The following is a 17,428-nucleotide window of genomic DNA, read 5'->3' on the forward strand; positions in this document are numbered from 1 at the left end:
GCGGCTTTACTTACAATACACAATGATTTTGTTTTCTGAGCAGATGGGTGACTGTACAGCAGAATTCTTTGGAGTTTAAGATTGTGTCTTTATTGTATTGCATTTTATTTTATTTGCTGTTATACCTGTAAGATGTATAATGCAAATTGTAAGCTCTATGAGAAATTTTGAGAGAGGATTACACCCTGCATTAGAGCCACCAGTGTTGCAGCAAGTACAGTGCATGACTTACCCGGATAATGTGAACATTTGTTTGTATTAGTTTGGCTATTGCAGTTGCACCCAGTGTAAAAATCAAGCACTGAGCCATGCAATCTGCATAGACAAATACAGAATAGCTCTGTGATCTTCAGATTGCTATTGGTATAGGAATAAAAATCTTCCAGCACTGATCCTTTACACAATACAGAGCTGAAGCAGCCAGCCTGTGCCTTTACTGCAGCTGATCTCCCACTGAGTGTAATGAGTGCTGAGTGGCAGTGACAGTGCCTAGCAGCCATACAGCCGGTTAAGGGACGGCTGTCGCCCCCTTGTGGTCAGGAATTTATAACCTATCCTGAAGATAGGACTTGCAAACCTTAACCCATAACAACTCGTTTAGTGTCAGATGAACCCATCAATTATCTTATAGTATGTGGATATGCAGATGGATGATGTCAAGATAAAAAAGGATCATGCATGTTGAATTTCAGTATGTTTCCTTTGTTGTCAGGGAAGATAAGCTGCCAGCAGAGATGTCCGACAGCAACTCACTCACCTCTCCCCATTCAGAACACATGCCGATTAGGCAAAGCCAATTGTGCATGAACATGGCGGAGTAAGGAGGAAAATGCTTTCTCTAAATTGGTATTTGGCCAACAGGTATTAAAGATCTATTGCTAGCTATACAGATTAGGCAAGTCTCAGTGCAGGAGTAGTTCATGGCAGGTTTACGACATCTGAGCGCAAATCAGATCTTGAAAAAAGTAACTATAAAAAAAATTGGCATGTATTTTCACTGTACTATGATTAAGCTTTATTTCCATAAGGCTAGATGACCCCCATTAAGAAATTTATTTCAGAGTGTCACCAGCCCCTCACCAATACTAAAACCGTTCTCCTTTTTCATTTCAACAGGAATTCTCCAACCTGATCAGAGAGTGGCCTGGAGACCTGTACAATAACAAAATTATAGTCCAGTCTTTACAGGGGATCCTGAAAAATGACCCAAACAACCAAACACTCTTAAAGGCTCTGGCAGAACTGTAAGTCAAAGCCTCTTACCTGCAATGTCTTGTCTTTGTGCTTCTTTGGTACAAAATACGGATTTCATTACAAGTGAATTTTCTGTTCAGCTCTGAATTACAAGGTTATACACTTTGGAGTTTTCTTTTTCTCGTTTTGTTTTATTGCTTTTTCTTTGACAACTTTTGTTTCTTTCATACAACCTCATAGACCTAATACCTGTGTTATAAGTTATAAAGGTAAACTGAAGATTAGAAAAACACATTGTTATGGCTATTTTATCATAATTCATAGACTGTTGGGAACTTGAAATATTGAAGTAATGTCTGTATTTGACTTCCACAGTATATTGGATCACAATCCTTCTCCCTTTGATAGGTGGAGGTGTAGATGTTACATCACCATTACACCTGTCTTACATCACCATTACATCAGTATGACAGCAATTCATTGCAGCAGTATGGAGATCCAGAATTAAGTCATGAACCTGTTGGTAGACTTAGGGCTAGTTTACACGGGGGCAAGGAAGTGGATTTTGACAGTGGATTTCGCCTCAAAATCCGCCTCCATACAATGGTGGTCTATGGAGACCACTAGCGTTCTTTTTTCAGCTAGCGGCATGTTGCCGCTAGCAGAAAAAAGAAGAGAGCTGCCCTTTCTCTTCAGGCGGTAGCAACCTCCGGAGTCGGCCCATTCATTTGAGCCGACTCCGGAGGGGGAGGCCACAACAGTTGTGGCAGGCGGGTTTTGACCTGAGAGTGACGCGGCTTCCCGCATCACTCTTGATGCCAAAATCCGCCCCCGTGTGAACGAGCCCTAAGACTCAAATACTGGATATTCCATCAGCGCCTTAAAGGGGTTTTCCCAACTGGCTTGTTCAGTAACTAGCAGGCTGTGTGCTCTGTTCACTTCCTGGTTTTCTCAGTGAATTGGTGGGCGGGGTTTCACTTGCTGTCTCTTTGACAAAGCCAGCTCTACTATCTCTCTTCATTACTGCAGCCAGTATTGAGGGATGGTTGTGATTAAATTAGCACAATATCAGTGGAAGATGCACAATATGAAGCTGAAGTAGCAGAGCTGGATTTGATAGGTGATGAAAATCCCAAATTTACATGCTACAGGACTAAGAGTCAGCTTGCAATAAACTCAGTTTTAGGTCTGTGTTTCCATACAGAGGTAACAGACTCCCTGTCTCAGCCCTTATCAGCAAAATTCAATTAGCAGACTGATAATTGGGAGATAAACAGCTCAGAAATACAAGCTGCTGCAGAGTCCCGAGCACTCAGCTCCCCTCCTGAGAGCAGGGAGCTGCGTCACTTGTCCTGGGTGGAGAGATAAGACCATCCCCAGGTCCGTGGTTATGGAAACAGTGTAAACAATGAAGTGAAGAATCTCAGATAGCGGCCAAACAAAGCGGTTTTGATGAAGCAATGTATTTAGGAAGAGTCTTAAATCCACATAAACTAGCAGTATAGATAGGATCCTTGAGATGGGACAACCCCTTTAGGCCGGGGCCCCACGGGACGTAAACACCGCGATTTGCCCGCAGTGGAAATGCTGCGGGAAAAATCACAGCGTTTTACAGTGCAAGCAAAGGGGATGGGATTCATGCGAATCCCATGCCCATTTTGCGGAAGAAATCGCAGCATGTCAATTATATCTATGAAAACGCCGGCGGCTTTCTCATAGATATAATGTTAAGAGAAAGTCCGCAGAGGAAAACTCTGCAAACTTTCTCTTTGAAAGCGCTGTGGAAAGAACCACAATGCATTCATGCAGCGGTTCTTCCCGCAGCATTTTAGCGCTGTGATTACAGCCTGTGGGGCCTTAGCCTTAAAAAGTGTTTAGGGAGGTTCTCTATGGTTGAATTACCGGATAGGACATCAATAGATTGGTGGTGGTCCTAATAGCCAGATCAACTCAACTGATTTAAGTGGCGGCTCCCCTTCAGTGTTTGCCAGACACATATCTGTACCTTTAGTAGTATCTATGCCTGGTATTATAGCTCAGCCCCATTCAAGTGAGTCTCTCCACTTAAAGTTTACAGACAATAAAGTTGATGCGGGGCCTTTTGAAACATGACCTCTTTATCAGCTGATTGTAGAGGGTGCCAGGATTGGCCTCCACTGGGGGGCTCAGCAGAATACCATAGATTTTCCAGGGTGTTACATGACTGATTAAGTAGTAGGCCGTAAAGGCTTAGCAGAAGACAGCATCATCTGGTATGTATGGCTTATGAACTGACAACTCATTAAATCTTACTGATGATATGTCCTGTGTGATAACCGCAATTACAAGGCAAAGAGGGAAGAAGCACTTATTTATTATGGTTGGAGGATGGCTCTTAGACACCTCTGGTGGGCCCCAGAATCCCAGCAGATCCTTTATACAATATATTTTAATACCTACAGTACTTAATACATTATTCTCTAATGAATGTTTGTTTACTACAGATAACTCGCATTGTCAGAACATTTGGTTCTAAAGTCTGAAAATTCATTAGCAACAGATTCATTGAACAGCATGGGAATGCACCTCATACATTTACATACAACTATATAGTTAAGAATTCTGCACATTGTTTATGGCGGCTGATGCTACTCCCTGAAATGAATGAAAGTGGTTTAACCACAATAATGAATAGAGCTGAATGTAAAGCACGCACAGGGGCCGCATACATCAGAGCTGGCGAGTCGGGTTCCATTCTATGCTATTTATTCAGGAGTACAAATCAATTTTGTGTAATGTAATAATGAAAGGCAATTCTGTGATGAATCCTGCTGAACGTCTTCAGTGTGCAGTGTATAGATTTAAGGCTAGCACAGTTACATTTATAGGTGAGGGTTTTACATTGTAGAACTTATCTTTTACAAGCATTTATGTATCTACAGTGATAGCAAGGATAGCAAATGTGCCATGTCTTTTAACCTCCTGTTTATATGAAAGTGTAAACTGGAAGAAAACAGGATCATATTCATAGATTTTGTTTAATATGTAATATATCAAATACATATTTTCACTTGCGTGTTTTCTGATTTGTAGACACACATATGATCAGTGTTACAGTGAAGCTCTGGAAATTTACTTAACACTTCAACACAAGGATGTATTTCTTCTGATTCACAAGCACAACCTCTTCAGCTCTATCAAAGACAAAATAGTTTTGCTCATGGATTTTGATACAGAGGTAAGTGCCCTTGAATGTCAAATATCTGTTTATGATTACGCCAGCTTCAGTTCACATTAGGGGCTGTCTATGAAAACAAACACACATTCATAGTTCTGATTTGATAAATCTTACACAGAGGCTAAGAATACATGTAGGAAAAAATGCTAGGGGAAAAGAAAGCAACAAAACATTTTGCATTTTTCTCGCTTATTTCACAGAAGTGGGACAGCACCATGGGTATATAACCAGCCTCTAGGAAGCTGACACTAGGGGTATTAAAAGATGTCATCTCCGCCTCTAGGCTATACTCTCTCCACAGACACTGTGCTACTCACTTTTAAGCTAGTGTCCCTAGGAAGCAAACACAACCTGAGGTCTTTCTGTGTTGTATTGTTTTAATTTTTCCTTCTGGCGCAGGAGGGGGTCTTCGGAGCCACAATACTCATAACCCCTCCACGGACGCAGTGTTCTGCAAAGAGCGCCTCACTGGTCACCCAGTCCCCACTCGCTGAATTGGCAACCGGAATGCTGGTGACCCCACTTCCATGTGTGAGGTCCACCAAGAGGGCAACCCCTGTCTTGGCCAGGAACTAGGGTGCATCTAGGCCCGCCCTCTCCTTGGGTTTCCTGAGCCTCTTGACCTCTTCTATTGGTCAGGGGAAAAGCAGAGAGATCTCTCTGCTTCTCCCTATCCACTGCGGTTGCCTACTTGAACCATCAGGGGACAATAGGAGGCATGAGGCCTTTCAGGAAGCCTCACACTCTCTTCTTTGGACTGAGCATCATGTTCCAGCTCTTTTGGCGGTTGACATTCACAGGCATGAACAATTGGGCGGCAGACTACCTAGGCCGAGAAAACGTTGGAACCGGGCAAGTGGTTGCTTGATTAGAAGATCTTCCTCCAGCTGTGCTCCTGCTGGGGCACGCCTGACATTGACCTCTTCACCTCCATCCCTGGACCCTTGAGCCATCACTGCTGAATCTCTTGTGATTTCCTGGTTGGACTTCCCCCTTCTTTACCTGTTCCCTCCTCTTCCTCCATCCTGGTGGCTCCGGATTGACATTGCCAGTCCTGGTATGAGGACCTTATGTTCCAGCTGACGGACACTGCTTGGCCTCTTTCTCTGCAAATTGACCTTTTGTCTCGAGGACTGCTGTTCCACCCCATCTTACCTCAGCTGAGTGTAATGGTGTACCTTTGAAGCTAAAATTCTGAGGCGTTGTGGGTTTTCAGGGGCCTATTATCCAGACTATGCTCAAGGCACGGAAGGTAAGGTCAGGTAAGATCTACCATCGAACGTAGAAGTCATATGGTCTGTGGTGTGAAAGTAATGACTTCCAACCACTCTACTTTTCTCTTCCCAGGATGGGTTTTCTTCAGTCCGGCCTGGACCAAGGCCTTAGTCTTTCTTCCCATAAGGGACAGGATTTTTGCCCTTTCCATTCTGTTTCAGAAGACCCTGTCCTTCCAACCTCAGGTGAAGATCTTCTTTCTCCTCCCTACCAACCTCCTGTGGGATACTAATCTCGCCCTTGAGGTGCTTTAGGATCCCCCCTTTGAGCCTTTCCAGGATATTTGTCTTCCTCTGTCCTGGAAGGTTGCCTTCCTGGTGGCCATTGCCTCCTTCCACATAGTCTGTGAGCTGGCTGCCCTGTTCCGGAAACTGTCTCTTCTTGTTCTCCACAGGGGCAATCTAGTCCTTCATCCACCTCCTTCTTTTCTGCCTAGCGTGGTTTCTCCCTTCCACATCAATGAAGACACAGTCTTGCTATTTTTCTGCCTGGAACTCAAGCATCCATGTGAGCTTCACTTTCCTGGATGTGGTTTGGGTCTAATTGCCTCTCGCTGACCCCTTCCATTGTTCAGTTGCCTTGTTCATCCTCACTGGCTGTTTCCAAGGCTTCCATCTCCCGATGTACTTGGTTTTCGATCAAGGAGGTCTGTCTGCTCAAGGATCAAGCACTGCCTCTCCGTGTCAAAGCTCATTCCACAAGAGCTGTTGGAGCCTCCTGGGCTGTTTGTCATCGGGCTTCTGCTGCCCATGTCTGCAAAGCTGCAACTTCAACCTCTGTCCACACTTTCACCAAGTTTTACCAGATCCATTCTGTAGCATCTGCCGATTGCTAGTTTCGGTTGTAAGGTTCTCCAAGTGGTTGAGGACTATGTTGCTCACATGGCTGTTTAATTCCCTCTCTCAGGGACTGCTTTAGGACATATCATGGTGCTGTTACCCAGTGAAATAAGTGGGAAAATGGATTTTTGTACCCTCCGAAAAATCCTTTTCTTGTTGTATTCACTGGGGGACACAGATTCCACCCTTCTTTTTCTTTGTTTTTTGTATGTGAGCTGTTTTAGTTCTTTTTCAGGTTCAGGACAAGTTTGTGGTGTTGGTTCCGTGTTATCTTTTTTGTTTTTTTATTTGTCTCTCTCCTGCTGTTACAAAATGACTAGAACAGCGTCTGTAGAAAGGGTTTAGCCTAGAGCCAGAGTCGACCTCTCTGTAGTCTGTTCTATGACTGTATAATCTTTCATACATGGTGATATCCCCATTATAACTGCAGCACCATTTACATTTAACTCTGAGGAAGGGGAATGTACCTTAAGGTGTGTTTAGACAGAATTTTTTGGCAGCGGATTTTGACGCAGAATCCGCCTCAAAATCCGCCTGCCTAAACGGTGAAGTCAGTGGGAGCGGCTTGCTTCTTTTTTCCACTAGCAAGTAGCGGAAAAAAGGAGAGAGATTACCTATCTTGCTGCAGGTTCTGCAGTGCAAGGCTCCCTCCCAATTAAGCCCATTCATTCAGGCCTAATCCGGAGCGGAATACTGCGACGGGATGATGATGCACTGCATTGGCAATCCGTTGCGGCTAGCCGCGCGGTATGTTCAAGTGTAGAATCCATTTTCTGCCATGTGAACATACCCTTAAAGAGCAGTCTACCCCACTTTATCCATAATAATTACTGACTTGTTTACATGTTCTTCTGCAAGGAATAATTGTTCAATAGTAAACAAACAGCAGAGAAAAGCCCAAGTGTGAAATTTAGGAGATACAGAAACACTGGACTGCAAATACAGGGGAAATAAATGCAGGTAAGCAGCTAAAAAGATCCCTGACACTGGAAAAGAGCAATCTGTGAACACTGTCAGTAAAGCTGCTTGCCGTCTGTGACTAATATCTCATCTGTCATAACACAAGCAGCCAGAAGTAGATGCAAGTACATAAGTAGACTTTTCTGACTATGTGAGCTGTACAGAATGTTCAGTCCAGTGCACAGAGAGAGCAGTTTGCAGGTTTATGTGGTGGCTTGAGGAGAATCAGCCCCTCCCTTCTTCATTCATAGTCCTTTCCCCTCTACTCACTGAGGAGATGTTTTTTGGGGGTTTTTAATTGAATCTTACACTGTACTTCTCTAGTTAAAAAGGTGATACCTAATGGTAGGAGCTTTAGGCTGAGGCCCCACATTGCGGAAATGCAGCTTTTTTGTTTGCATATTTTGCTGCGGTTTTTTGAGCCAAAGCCAGGAGTAGATTGAGCAGAAGGTAGAAGTATAAGAACTTCCTATATATTTCCCATTCCTTTTGTAGCCATTCTTGGCTTTGGCTGAAAAAAACGCAGCAAAATATGCAACAAAAAAACTTGTGTTTCCACAACGTGGGGCCTCAGCCTTAGAGTTTTTTATTTTTCAGGCAGAAAGCAGTAACTTTTTTTAAAGTGCTTTACATTTTGGTGCAGAATGAAATGTGCTATGAAATTAGACTAAGTTGTCTGAAAAGTTAATGACCATTTAAGTTCTTTCCCCAAGACTGCCCCAAACTTTGGCAGACCACCTACCATGAGCAATTCAACAAACAATTTTGAGAAAATGTTTAGAGATATATTTTCTGAAAACACAGTACCCTATCTTTGCCATCTGTAAAATTCATGTGTATTTTTAAGTTCAGATAGTGGCTGCTAGGGTGTGTGGCAACGTTTTGGTGGGATATACTGGTCCACCACCAATGATGACTGATATGTGGACTGACAGGAACCATGAATATTCTTTATTGGCTGGTCGTGGTTTCCATTAGTCCTACTAGTTCGCAGTCCACAATGGTCTGATCATGGATAAGTCAATTCTAAACTTCCCTTGAAGTTTTTGGACAAATTTTATAGAAAAAAAAATACTAAAATACTCCATTGCCATTTACCCTTACAGTATCAGCATGGGGGAGAGGCGCGCACAAGAGAGGCATTACTGATCAGTCTGGCAGTTTGGTTTTTTTTGCTAGGAAATGGCTATCAAAGTTAGATGTACGACTTTGCCTCCTTAGATTTTCACACCACCACCTGCCTAGCTGCTGTACTGACTATAGTAACAGATCTCTCTGAGAAAACGATTTGCCAAAATGTATAAAATAGTATTTATTCACATCTTATTACATCTCCTCGTCTTAAAGCTTTTAACGTCTGTTCTATTCAGACATAATTTTTGGTAGAAATGCCCTTTTTTTTTTTTTTATAACCTTTTTTGTTCTATTTTTTTTTTTCCTTTAGAAAGCGGTGGATATGCTTTTGGACAATGAAGACAAAATTTCTGTAAGTAGAGATAGCTGTTGGACTTGCATGCTAAAAATACGGCCATTCCTCATAGTATCCATTATCTATTATGAGAAGCCTAAAATTATCCTGCCCAGTATTACCAAGTGCAAATTTTAGGGAACCTACTGGAATAACTGCTTGACACATAAGGTGCAGTCAGGTTTTCTGTGTCCTAACTGATAGCAGCATAGAATATGTGGGATATAAAATATATGGGATATGTAGTCTCTGTTATTGATTCCCCAGTCCAGCAACCTCTTTCCACTTTGTCATATAGGATACCTAAAATATCAGAATGCAGCTGTATCCTGACTTTTTACAGTCTATACATTATGTAAAGTGGGAGTAGGTGGTTTGTAAACCTTTTCAGTGATTTCTTTGCTTCTCTTGTAGATTGATAAAGTTATTGAAGAATTAAAAGATAGACCAGAATTGCAGCATGTGGTAAGTGTGTTAACCTTGCATAAGGTTTACTGCAATAGCACCTCTGTCATATACACTTTGCACTGCACGGCATGCACTATATTAGGCTCCAAGCACATGACTGTTTGTTGTCAAGTGTAATAATGTGTTTTTCATGGATAGCACATTGGCCCATTACATTGTAAATGCCTCATATCATATGTGCACTTTTTCAAAGAGATCAAATCTTTTCTTAGCAGATCTCACTTCACGGTAAGTTAAAGTCATCCTTTTCCGCTGGATAAGGCACAGAAGTCTGATAGGTGGGAATCTGGCCATTGGAAACTCAACCAATCGCAAAAATGGAGGTTCTTCCCCCACTTTGTGACTTCCAATAGTCCCATTAAGAAATAGATAATGTAGAAGGAGCTCTATTTACTGTGTCATGTACACAAAGCAAATCCTGATCCCATTCATTTGAAGTCCTCATCTGTCCACTGGATAGAAGAATAATTGCCTTAGTCTCTGGATTCCCACTGATCACGAGAATGGGAGCCATCTTCCCATTCTGAAAGGAAAGTAAATTCATTGTGGAATTGCTGTTTTATCATGTTTTTTTTGCAGAAAGAAAAACAGTAAAGGACTTTTTCTGTCTCTAAAAAACACAAGAGACTTAAAGTGTAACTTTTAATTTTCTGGCAGTATTTGTGTCATTAATAGATTCTGTAATCTACAGATTTTGGCTCCTTTCTGTGAAATCCTGCACTTTTTCACTCTTTCCTTTGCTTCTGTATTGAGAGCTGTTCCTGCCTGTCACGGAGTAACTGTGTATATAATAGGGGCTTGGAGTACGTGGCTAAATATCATGTAGAGGAGGGTGACTTCAAATAGTTATATCAGGCTTGATGAAACATAGAAACTTCCTTCATATGACACTAAGGTTGCAGTGCTATCTATATTGTTCCTAGAGATATCACTGGTTGATTAGGATATTTATAGGCAGCTATATAATATATGATATAAACATCCTAACCAGTGATATCTCTGGAAATATTAAAATTAGAACCTTAATGTCATATGAAAGAAGAGACTCTTCTCTTTCATATAACATCTAAAGGAAGTTTCTACATTTTTTATCTCCGGAAATCTAACTATTTCGAGTGACCCTCCCTTTATTTTCTCTGCCTGTGCTCCATACACAGTTATTAGTGAGAGGCAGGAACAGCTCTCAATACAGAAGCAAGGGGAAGAGTAAAGAGGTGAAGGATTTCACAGAAGACGTGGTGTTTTTAGGTTTGTTTGTTTTTTTTTGTTTTTTTACAAAGTATAATACAAAATTTATTAATGACACAAATACTACCAGAAAATCAAAAGTTTAGTTGCACTGTAACCTAATGGGCAGCAACATCTATGTGAACAGAGCCTAAATGACATATTCAGCTAGACTACATCTGTACAGGAGTGGAGTCGTCTTTTCACAGCAGTGCATTCTTGTATCAAATCTCTAGATGTCACTCGTATCCAGGGGAATGGGTTTAATGTGTGATTGAGCAGATGTCTATGCCATGTTGTTAGAGCATCGTATTGCCTGGCTAGTGGAAGCTATTAACAGTAGTAACATGCAGTATATATTTGGCTGTAAAACAAGTCATATTTTACATTTATGACACACATAATTACTTTATAATAATTGGCTTTTATTACAAAATGAGCAATGCTAATGAGTAAATGGGTAAACGTTTCTCTACAAGGAGAAATGTATGTTAATAATAATCAGTTATATGAATGTTCTTTTATTGTAACCTTGTTAGCCCACCCTCACCCCAGGAATGGTTTTCCACTCCATTATGTACATGCTGCTCACGATGATCTCACACAAGCTCTGTGACTGCTACTCTAATAGAGTTCTGTTCTGGTGCATTTCATCTATTATTGTATTACACAAGCTGATATTCTTCTATGTGACTGTCATGTAATATTTTGTTTCATCACAGGTCCCGTACCCTGCAGCCTGTGTAGGGGAAGCAGCACTTTCACTGCAAAGTCAGCTGCTTTCGAAAAATGCAGGGCACGCGGCACCTATGACACTTTCTTAAAGGGCTTGCCTATGATGAGACAATTCCTTTAAATATTCTTAAAAATAAACAGAACTGACATATTTAATATCCTCAAACCATAAACTATACAATAACGTTTTCTCGCTTACTATGCCACTATCTTCATCCACGCAAAGAGAGTGTAGTTCGTAGAAACATATTTAAAACATATAAAACCGTATTTCATGGCATCAACTGCAGTTTTTCAGTTTTTATTAAAAAGCTCTTGGATAATGTTTTTTAGAATTATCTAAAAACTCTTTTTTTTCCCACTTTAAATGACTTGTTTTTGCTGTAACCGTATGCCACTTGTACACTGTTTACTGGTACGTGGTAGCACCGTACGTTATCTGTTTACATTCAGGGTTGTCATTTTCATTTAAACACAATTACGTGTGGCTTGTTTTCTGCAGGTTTTTATGTCTGTAGAAATGTGTATTAAAATGAGTAGATTCCAGTGGGTAAAAGGGAGTTAACGGAGCAATTATGTAACTGTACATAAAACCTGCAATTGCAGCCATGACAATAATTATCAAATCCCTTTATCTCCATGGTTACCTTGGAAGCCCTGCGACTACTGACAATCCATTCAATGGTAAAGGGAAAATGATCACTTTCTGCAATCGAGGGATTTATTTCCTGAATATTCAGTGTTCTCCTGTATACAAGTTTAATAAATAAATATCAGGTTTCATAGAGTATTCTACAGAGGAAGACTACTAAGACTAAGTTCTGCACACTTAGATTTGCTATATATATATATATATATATATATATATATATATAATGGTACAGCACAATGTTATAATGTGTTATGAGCAGTAATACCTGCTTGTAGAATGATCATTGCCAAATATAAATGCTTAATTTCTACAGTTTAAGGACAAAAAGCCTTTGTCTCTTTAAAGGGATTCTGTTATCAGAATTCCCTTTTTTAACTAAGTACACATAGGAATAGCTTTAAGAGAGGCTATTTTTCTCTTACCTTTATTATTCTGATATGTGTCGCCATTCCTGAGAAAAATCTTCTTTCTTCCATATATAAGAGTTTACTCGCAGCACTGGGGGGGTCCCTGTGCTATTAGAAAACTCTCCAGTGTCGCCTCCTTCTTCTTTTACAGACCGCCTATTCTGCCAAGTCACCTTTGTGTCTTCATCCAAATGCGCTGACTGCGTATGTCTGTCGGCCATTTTCCTGTGGCTGAATGGGAGAGGCCAGAGGAAAATGGCCAACGGCCGTTGTCTTTAAGATCAAATACTTGCAATGTTGCTTCAATGGAATATTAGGCAACTTTCCAAATAGTCTTTTCCAGTAATATTTTGTCTACAGCTCTGATGTAGTCTTCTGTGTTTCTGACACCATCATCTCATGGATTAAATGACAAAAAGGTATTGTTACTAAGTGTTTAAAGGAAGCCTGTCTGCAGGAAAATCGGTATCCAAATAATTTGCATAAGAATAAAATGCTGATTTTCATAAAAATGGAGATGCAATGTATCATTGGAAAGTGTAGAAGCCTCTCTATAAAGTACTGTCATTAGTTTGATACCAATATTCCTGCTAACAGACTCCTTTAACCCCTTCCTGACATCCACTGTACTATTCTGTTAGTATGTTTCTACCACATGAACCCAACATCTAACTCCTGCTACAATCAACTCTCCTACTTCAACCTCACTCCTGCTTCCAGAATAACTGTATTCCAGCCTGCTATTATCAATCATTCTGTTGGTATGTTTGTAACCACTTTTTAGCAATTATATTAGTTGTGATACCTCTGTCTCTACACCTGGCTGTGCCCCTCCCCGACCTATCCTTCTAATCACACATTCAAACCCTCAACGTTTCCTGCCGTCTCCAACTAAAGAACATCCATTGAATCCGCTCCTTCCTCACCCCTGAAACTACTAAGATGCTCGTCCAGGTCCTCATAATCTCCCGCTTAGACTACTGCAACACCCTTATTTATTATTTCTTTATTATGCTTACTTATATAGCGCCATCATATTCCGCAGCGCTTTACAGATATTGTCAGTCACTGTCCCATATAGGGCTCACAATCTAAATTCCCTATCAGTATGTCTTTGATGTGTGGGAGGAAACCGGAGGAAACCCACGCAAACACGGGGAGAACATACAAACTCCTTACAGATGTTGTCCTGGGCGGGATTTGAACCCAGGACTCCAGCGCTGCAAGGCTGCAGTGCTAACCACTGAGCTACCGTGCTGCTGCCCTTCTCCATGGACTCCCAGCAAACACCCTCGCCTCCCTCCAGTCCACCTTAAACTCCGCTGCTCGCTTAACCCACCTTACCCCCCGATCTTCATCGGCTGCTATGCTCTGCCTCCACTGGCTACCGATAGCCCAGCGAATTGAGTTCAAGCTACTAACGTTAACATGCAAAGCGATCCACAACCTGTCCCCTCCATATATCCCCGAACGAATCTCCCGCTACCGGCCTACATGTAACCTCAGATCCTCCAATGACCTCCTATTCCACTCTGCTCTCATCCGCTCCTCACACAACCGCCTCCAATATTTCTCCCGGTGTCCAAGAGAAGGAAGCAATAGTCTTAGGTGGTAAAACGTAGGAATTTGATTATAATTTTTGTCAAAAATAAAGAATTTGACGCAGAATTTGAAGAATACCACTGTCATTTGCCTTTGTTTGGGCAGGGCCAAATTCTATGAGTGGATTTTGACCAGTTCTGCATCAAATTCCGCCAACTGAAAAGGTGTATTTTCTACTTCCTATTCATTTTAATGGAGGTTCTCAGCTGAATTTTTCAGCTAGCAGATTCCGCCTACTGCCTTCCAAATTAAATGAATGGGAGGCAGTTTTCAGATTAAATCAGCGTGAAATTCAAACATGCGAGAACACCCCTTTAAAGTCACTGCATCTTCAGTACCATGTCAGCTGTCAATATAGCTAGCAAGATTCTAGTGAAAAAGGATCTAATGAAATAAATTCCTATATTGATGTCACATCCGCCAGTGATCTGTAATAGGCACTGAGTCATCCTATTATCATCACTATTGAACAGCTGGAGCCACCATTGACAGTAGGAAATGGTCATAGCTCACCCCTTACACTTATCTGTACAGTGTCTTCTGCACATAACACGGAGCATGAAATGGAAACTCACATAGATACCAATCAACCATTATCACACTTATTTAGGTGTCGGCTGTAAAAAAAAAAAAAAAAAAAAAAAAAAAAAAACTGAAAAAAATACAATTCCTTTAAAATTGTATGCTTGGCTTGTGTATTTCATTCTACAGTAACTTCTGTGATACGTCAACATTCAACTAAATTTATTTCCAGAAAGCTTATTCAGCAGCTTGAATTGAGAAGTATACCTGCATAGTATGTGTGTGGTGTATCAAAAGTTTCTTTTTGATGTTTTACTCGCATGCAATCCATAATAATCATCTAAAAGTGTGCCTGTTTTTATTCTATTTTGTACTTTTAGTACCTTCACAAACTTTTCAAGAGAGATCACCATAAAGGTCAAAAATACCATGAAAAACAAATCGGCTTGTATGCAGAATATGATCGGCCAAATTTTCTGCCTTTTCTTCGAGACAGCACACATTGCCCATTAGAAAAGGTAAGCACAACTGTTGTGTGGGTGGAATAATTTCATCTCTTCAGACTAGTCATATTTCCAGGATTGTTTTCCTAGAATTGATAGGTTTTTACTGTAGATTTTCCTTAGTTTTCTTTTTTTCACACGCTAAAAATTTAGGTGTGACTGTGGTTAACCCCAGTATTCCATTTCTTTCACTGTAATATGCACTAGGACTGTATTCAAGTTAGTCAAATATTTTGTGCTGATTTATTTTGTGAAATATAATCTGTATAGGGGAGCCCTGTGTTCCTAGTTTAATAAATTATACAGTGTAACTCTGACTGCATTTAGCCACCATTAAGAGTTTTCCCATCTGCCTCTCATCTTCTCACTTCCTGTATTCATCCACAACCTGGGGAGAGGGCTTTGACTGTTGGATGGACAGGGCAATATGAAGGACTTCAGTAGATATGATACATAGTAGATACATTATCTTTACCATGAGAGATTATTTATTATGATTACTAGAAATATAATCTAGATGCAGATCAAATAGTATTCACAGTAAATGTATATTACAAGTGGGGAAGGTTGCTTGGTAGTAGCAGTGGTGCGGATCCAACCAGTCAAAGACAGGGACACAAAATATGCAGGAAACAGGTTTATTTAGAAAAAAACGGAAAATAAATAAACCTTAATTTCAGGCACAAAATGAGCAAAATAAAATACAGCCTTAACGTCAGGCAAGACAATAAGAAACAAAATCCTGCTCATTTGAGCAACTAACTAAACAGTAATAACAAACTAACTATACGTCTCTACCGGACTCTGGGTAACAGGACAGAGGCAGACTACCTGGATCTGCCCTAAAGTGCAGGCTCTGCAGCCTTTTATGGGCCAGTAATGAGCCTATGACCCACACATGGGCTGAAGCCTACACAAGACCTGCCCTGGACCACATATAAGTCAGGAATCCGGGGCTGATATAGTGGGACTCCAGCACTCTGCCTGTTACCTTCTCACATACATTACAGTTTTGGAGAGAAAAAAAACTTCCTGCAGAGAGAATGGATTTGCAGTAAACTGAATGCTAGCTTTGTGTTATCTAGAGATAATAAACACTGACCAGCCTTTAGCTGCAGTTAGCTGAACTGATTGGCCTGTCTGCAGAGCAGGGAGACAACTCTGCTCCCCCAGAGTTCAGTGAGTCAACCAGATATAGGATGAGGGCCGAAGAGACGTAAACAATGGAATAGTGGCGGAATGATTTCACATATCAGGACAACAAAGCAGCAGTTCTATAGCAATGTATGTAGGAAAACTTTTGAATTTACTTAAGCTAGTAGAATAGATAGGATCCTTGAGATCAGAATACCATTTTACATATGAATTTATATAGGCAGTATTGGACTCTGGTTGCCAATGGAACATTTTGTGCGCAATATACCATAGAACACATTTTTACAAAGTTTTTGTTCCTTGAGATCATAGAATATGAGAAAATATGCAAAGGAGTGTCCTAGCGAACTTGATTGTGTAAGTGTAGCATTTAGGGTAATTTACCTCTAAATGTCATGAGCCCAAATTTTAGGACCATGCTTTTTGGCTGACAGTATCTTAAACCTGCCAAGACTGGGTTAATCTTCTGTCTAAGAGAAACCTGTTCTTACTATTTCCTTTAACACCCCTAAGAGCAAGCACTGAGGGCAGGTAAACTTGCCCTGTAGACCGACATACCTTGAGCTCATGAGTGGATAGATAATTTAAGCCCTATAATATTTTTGGTAATGAAGTCCTAATTTGGCAAGTAAAATTTCATGTGGGTGGCTATTCAGTATTCTCTTTTAGAATGAAATGGCTTAAGCTATATTTAAGTCAAGCTCCCTGATAATACCCTCCATCTCATAGTGCACACAGACAGCGCCGCACCTCCCATGAGGCGACCTGAAGCGAGTGCTTCAGGCGGCGCTATGGCAGGGCCCCAGGGAGGGCGGCTTTTTTTTTCTTACCTAAGCCAGTCCAGGACAAGCTGTCCTGGACTGGCTTAGCACGGAGCGGTGGATTGGGGAGGCCGCTGAAGCAGCGCTGCTCCAGCAGCCTCCCCTCAGGCAGAGAGCAGGTCTTCTCCGTGCCTGCTCTCTGCCTGCTAACGGCGCTAAGCCCCGCCCCTTCGCTAAACCCCGCCCCCCTCTGCCACGCCACGCCCCCCCCCTTTCCCCCGGCAAGAGGGGCAGGTTCACCCCTGCCCCCAGGAGGAGGGGGCGTGGCAGAGGGGGCGGGGTTAAGCGAAGGGGGCGGGGCTTAGCGCCGTTAGCAGGCAGAGAGCAGGCACAGAGAAGACCTGCTCTCTGCCTGAGCGTGAGGGTAGGCTGCTGGAGCAGCG

The 17,428-nt window shown here is 41.5% G+C and overlaps 1 protein-coding gene across 1 annotated transcript in view; it reads left to right on the forward strand.

Annotated features, from left to right (window-relative positions):
- Positions 1 to 17,428, forward strand: part of VPS41 (VPS41 subunit of HOPS complex) — a 192,154-nt gene that overhangs the window by 152,956 nt on the left and 21,770 nt on the right. The window contains exons 18-22 of the mRNA XM_075271178.1: positions 1,117 to 1,244; positions 4,267 to 4,411; positions 8,930 to 8,971; positions 9,368 to 9,418; positions 14,947 to 15,084. Of these exons, the coding sequence (XP_075127279.1) occupies positions 1,117 to 1,244; positions 4,267 to 4,411; positions 8,930 to 8,971; positions 9,368 to 9,418; positions 14,947 to 15,084 (504 nt within the window). The remainder of the gene's footprint in view (positions 1 to 1,116; positions 1,245 to 4,266; positions 4,412 to 8,929; positions 8,972 to 9,367; positions 9,419 to 14,946; positions 15,085 to 17,428) is intronic.

This window comes from Leptodactylus fuscus, chromosome 4, assembly GCF_031893055.1.
Source record: "Leptodactylus fuscus isolate aLepFus1 chromosome 4, aLepFus1.hap2, whole genome shotgun sequence".
Lineage (NCBI taxonomy): Eukaryota > Metazoa > Chordata > Amphibia > Anura > Leptodactylidae > Leptodactylus > Leptodactylus fuscus.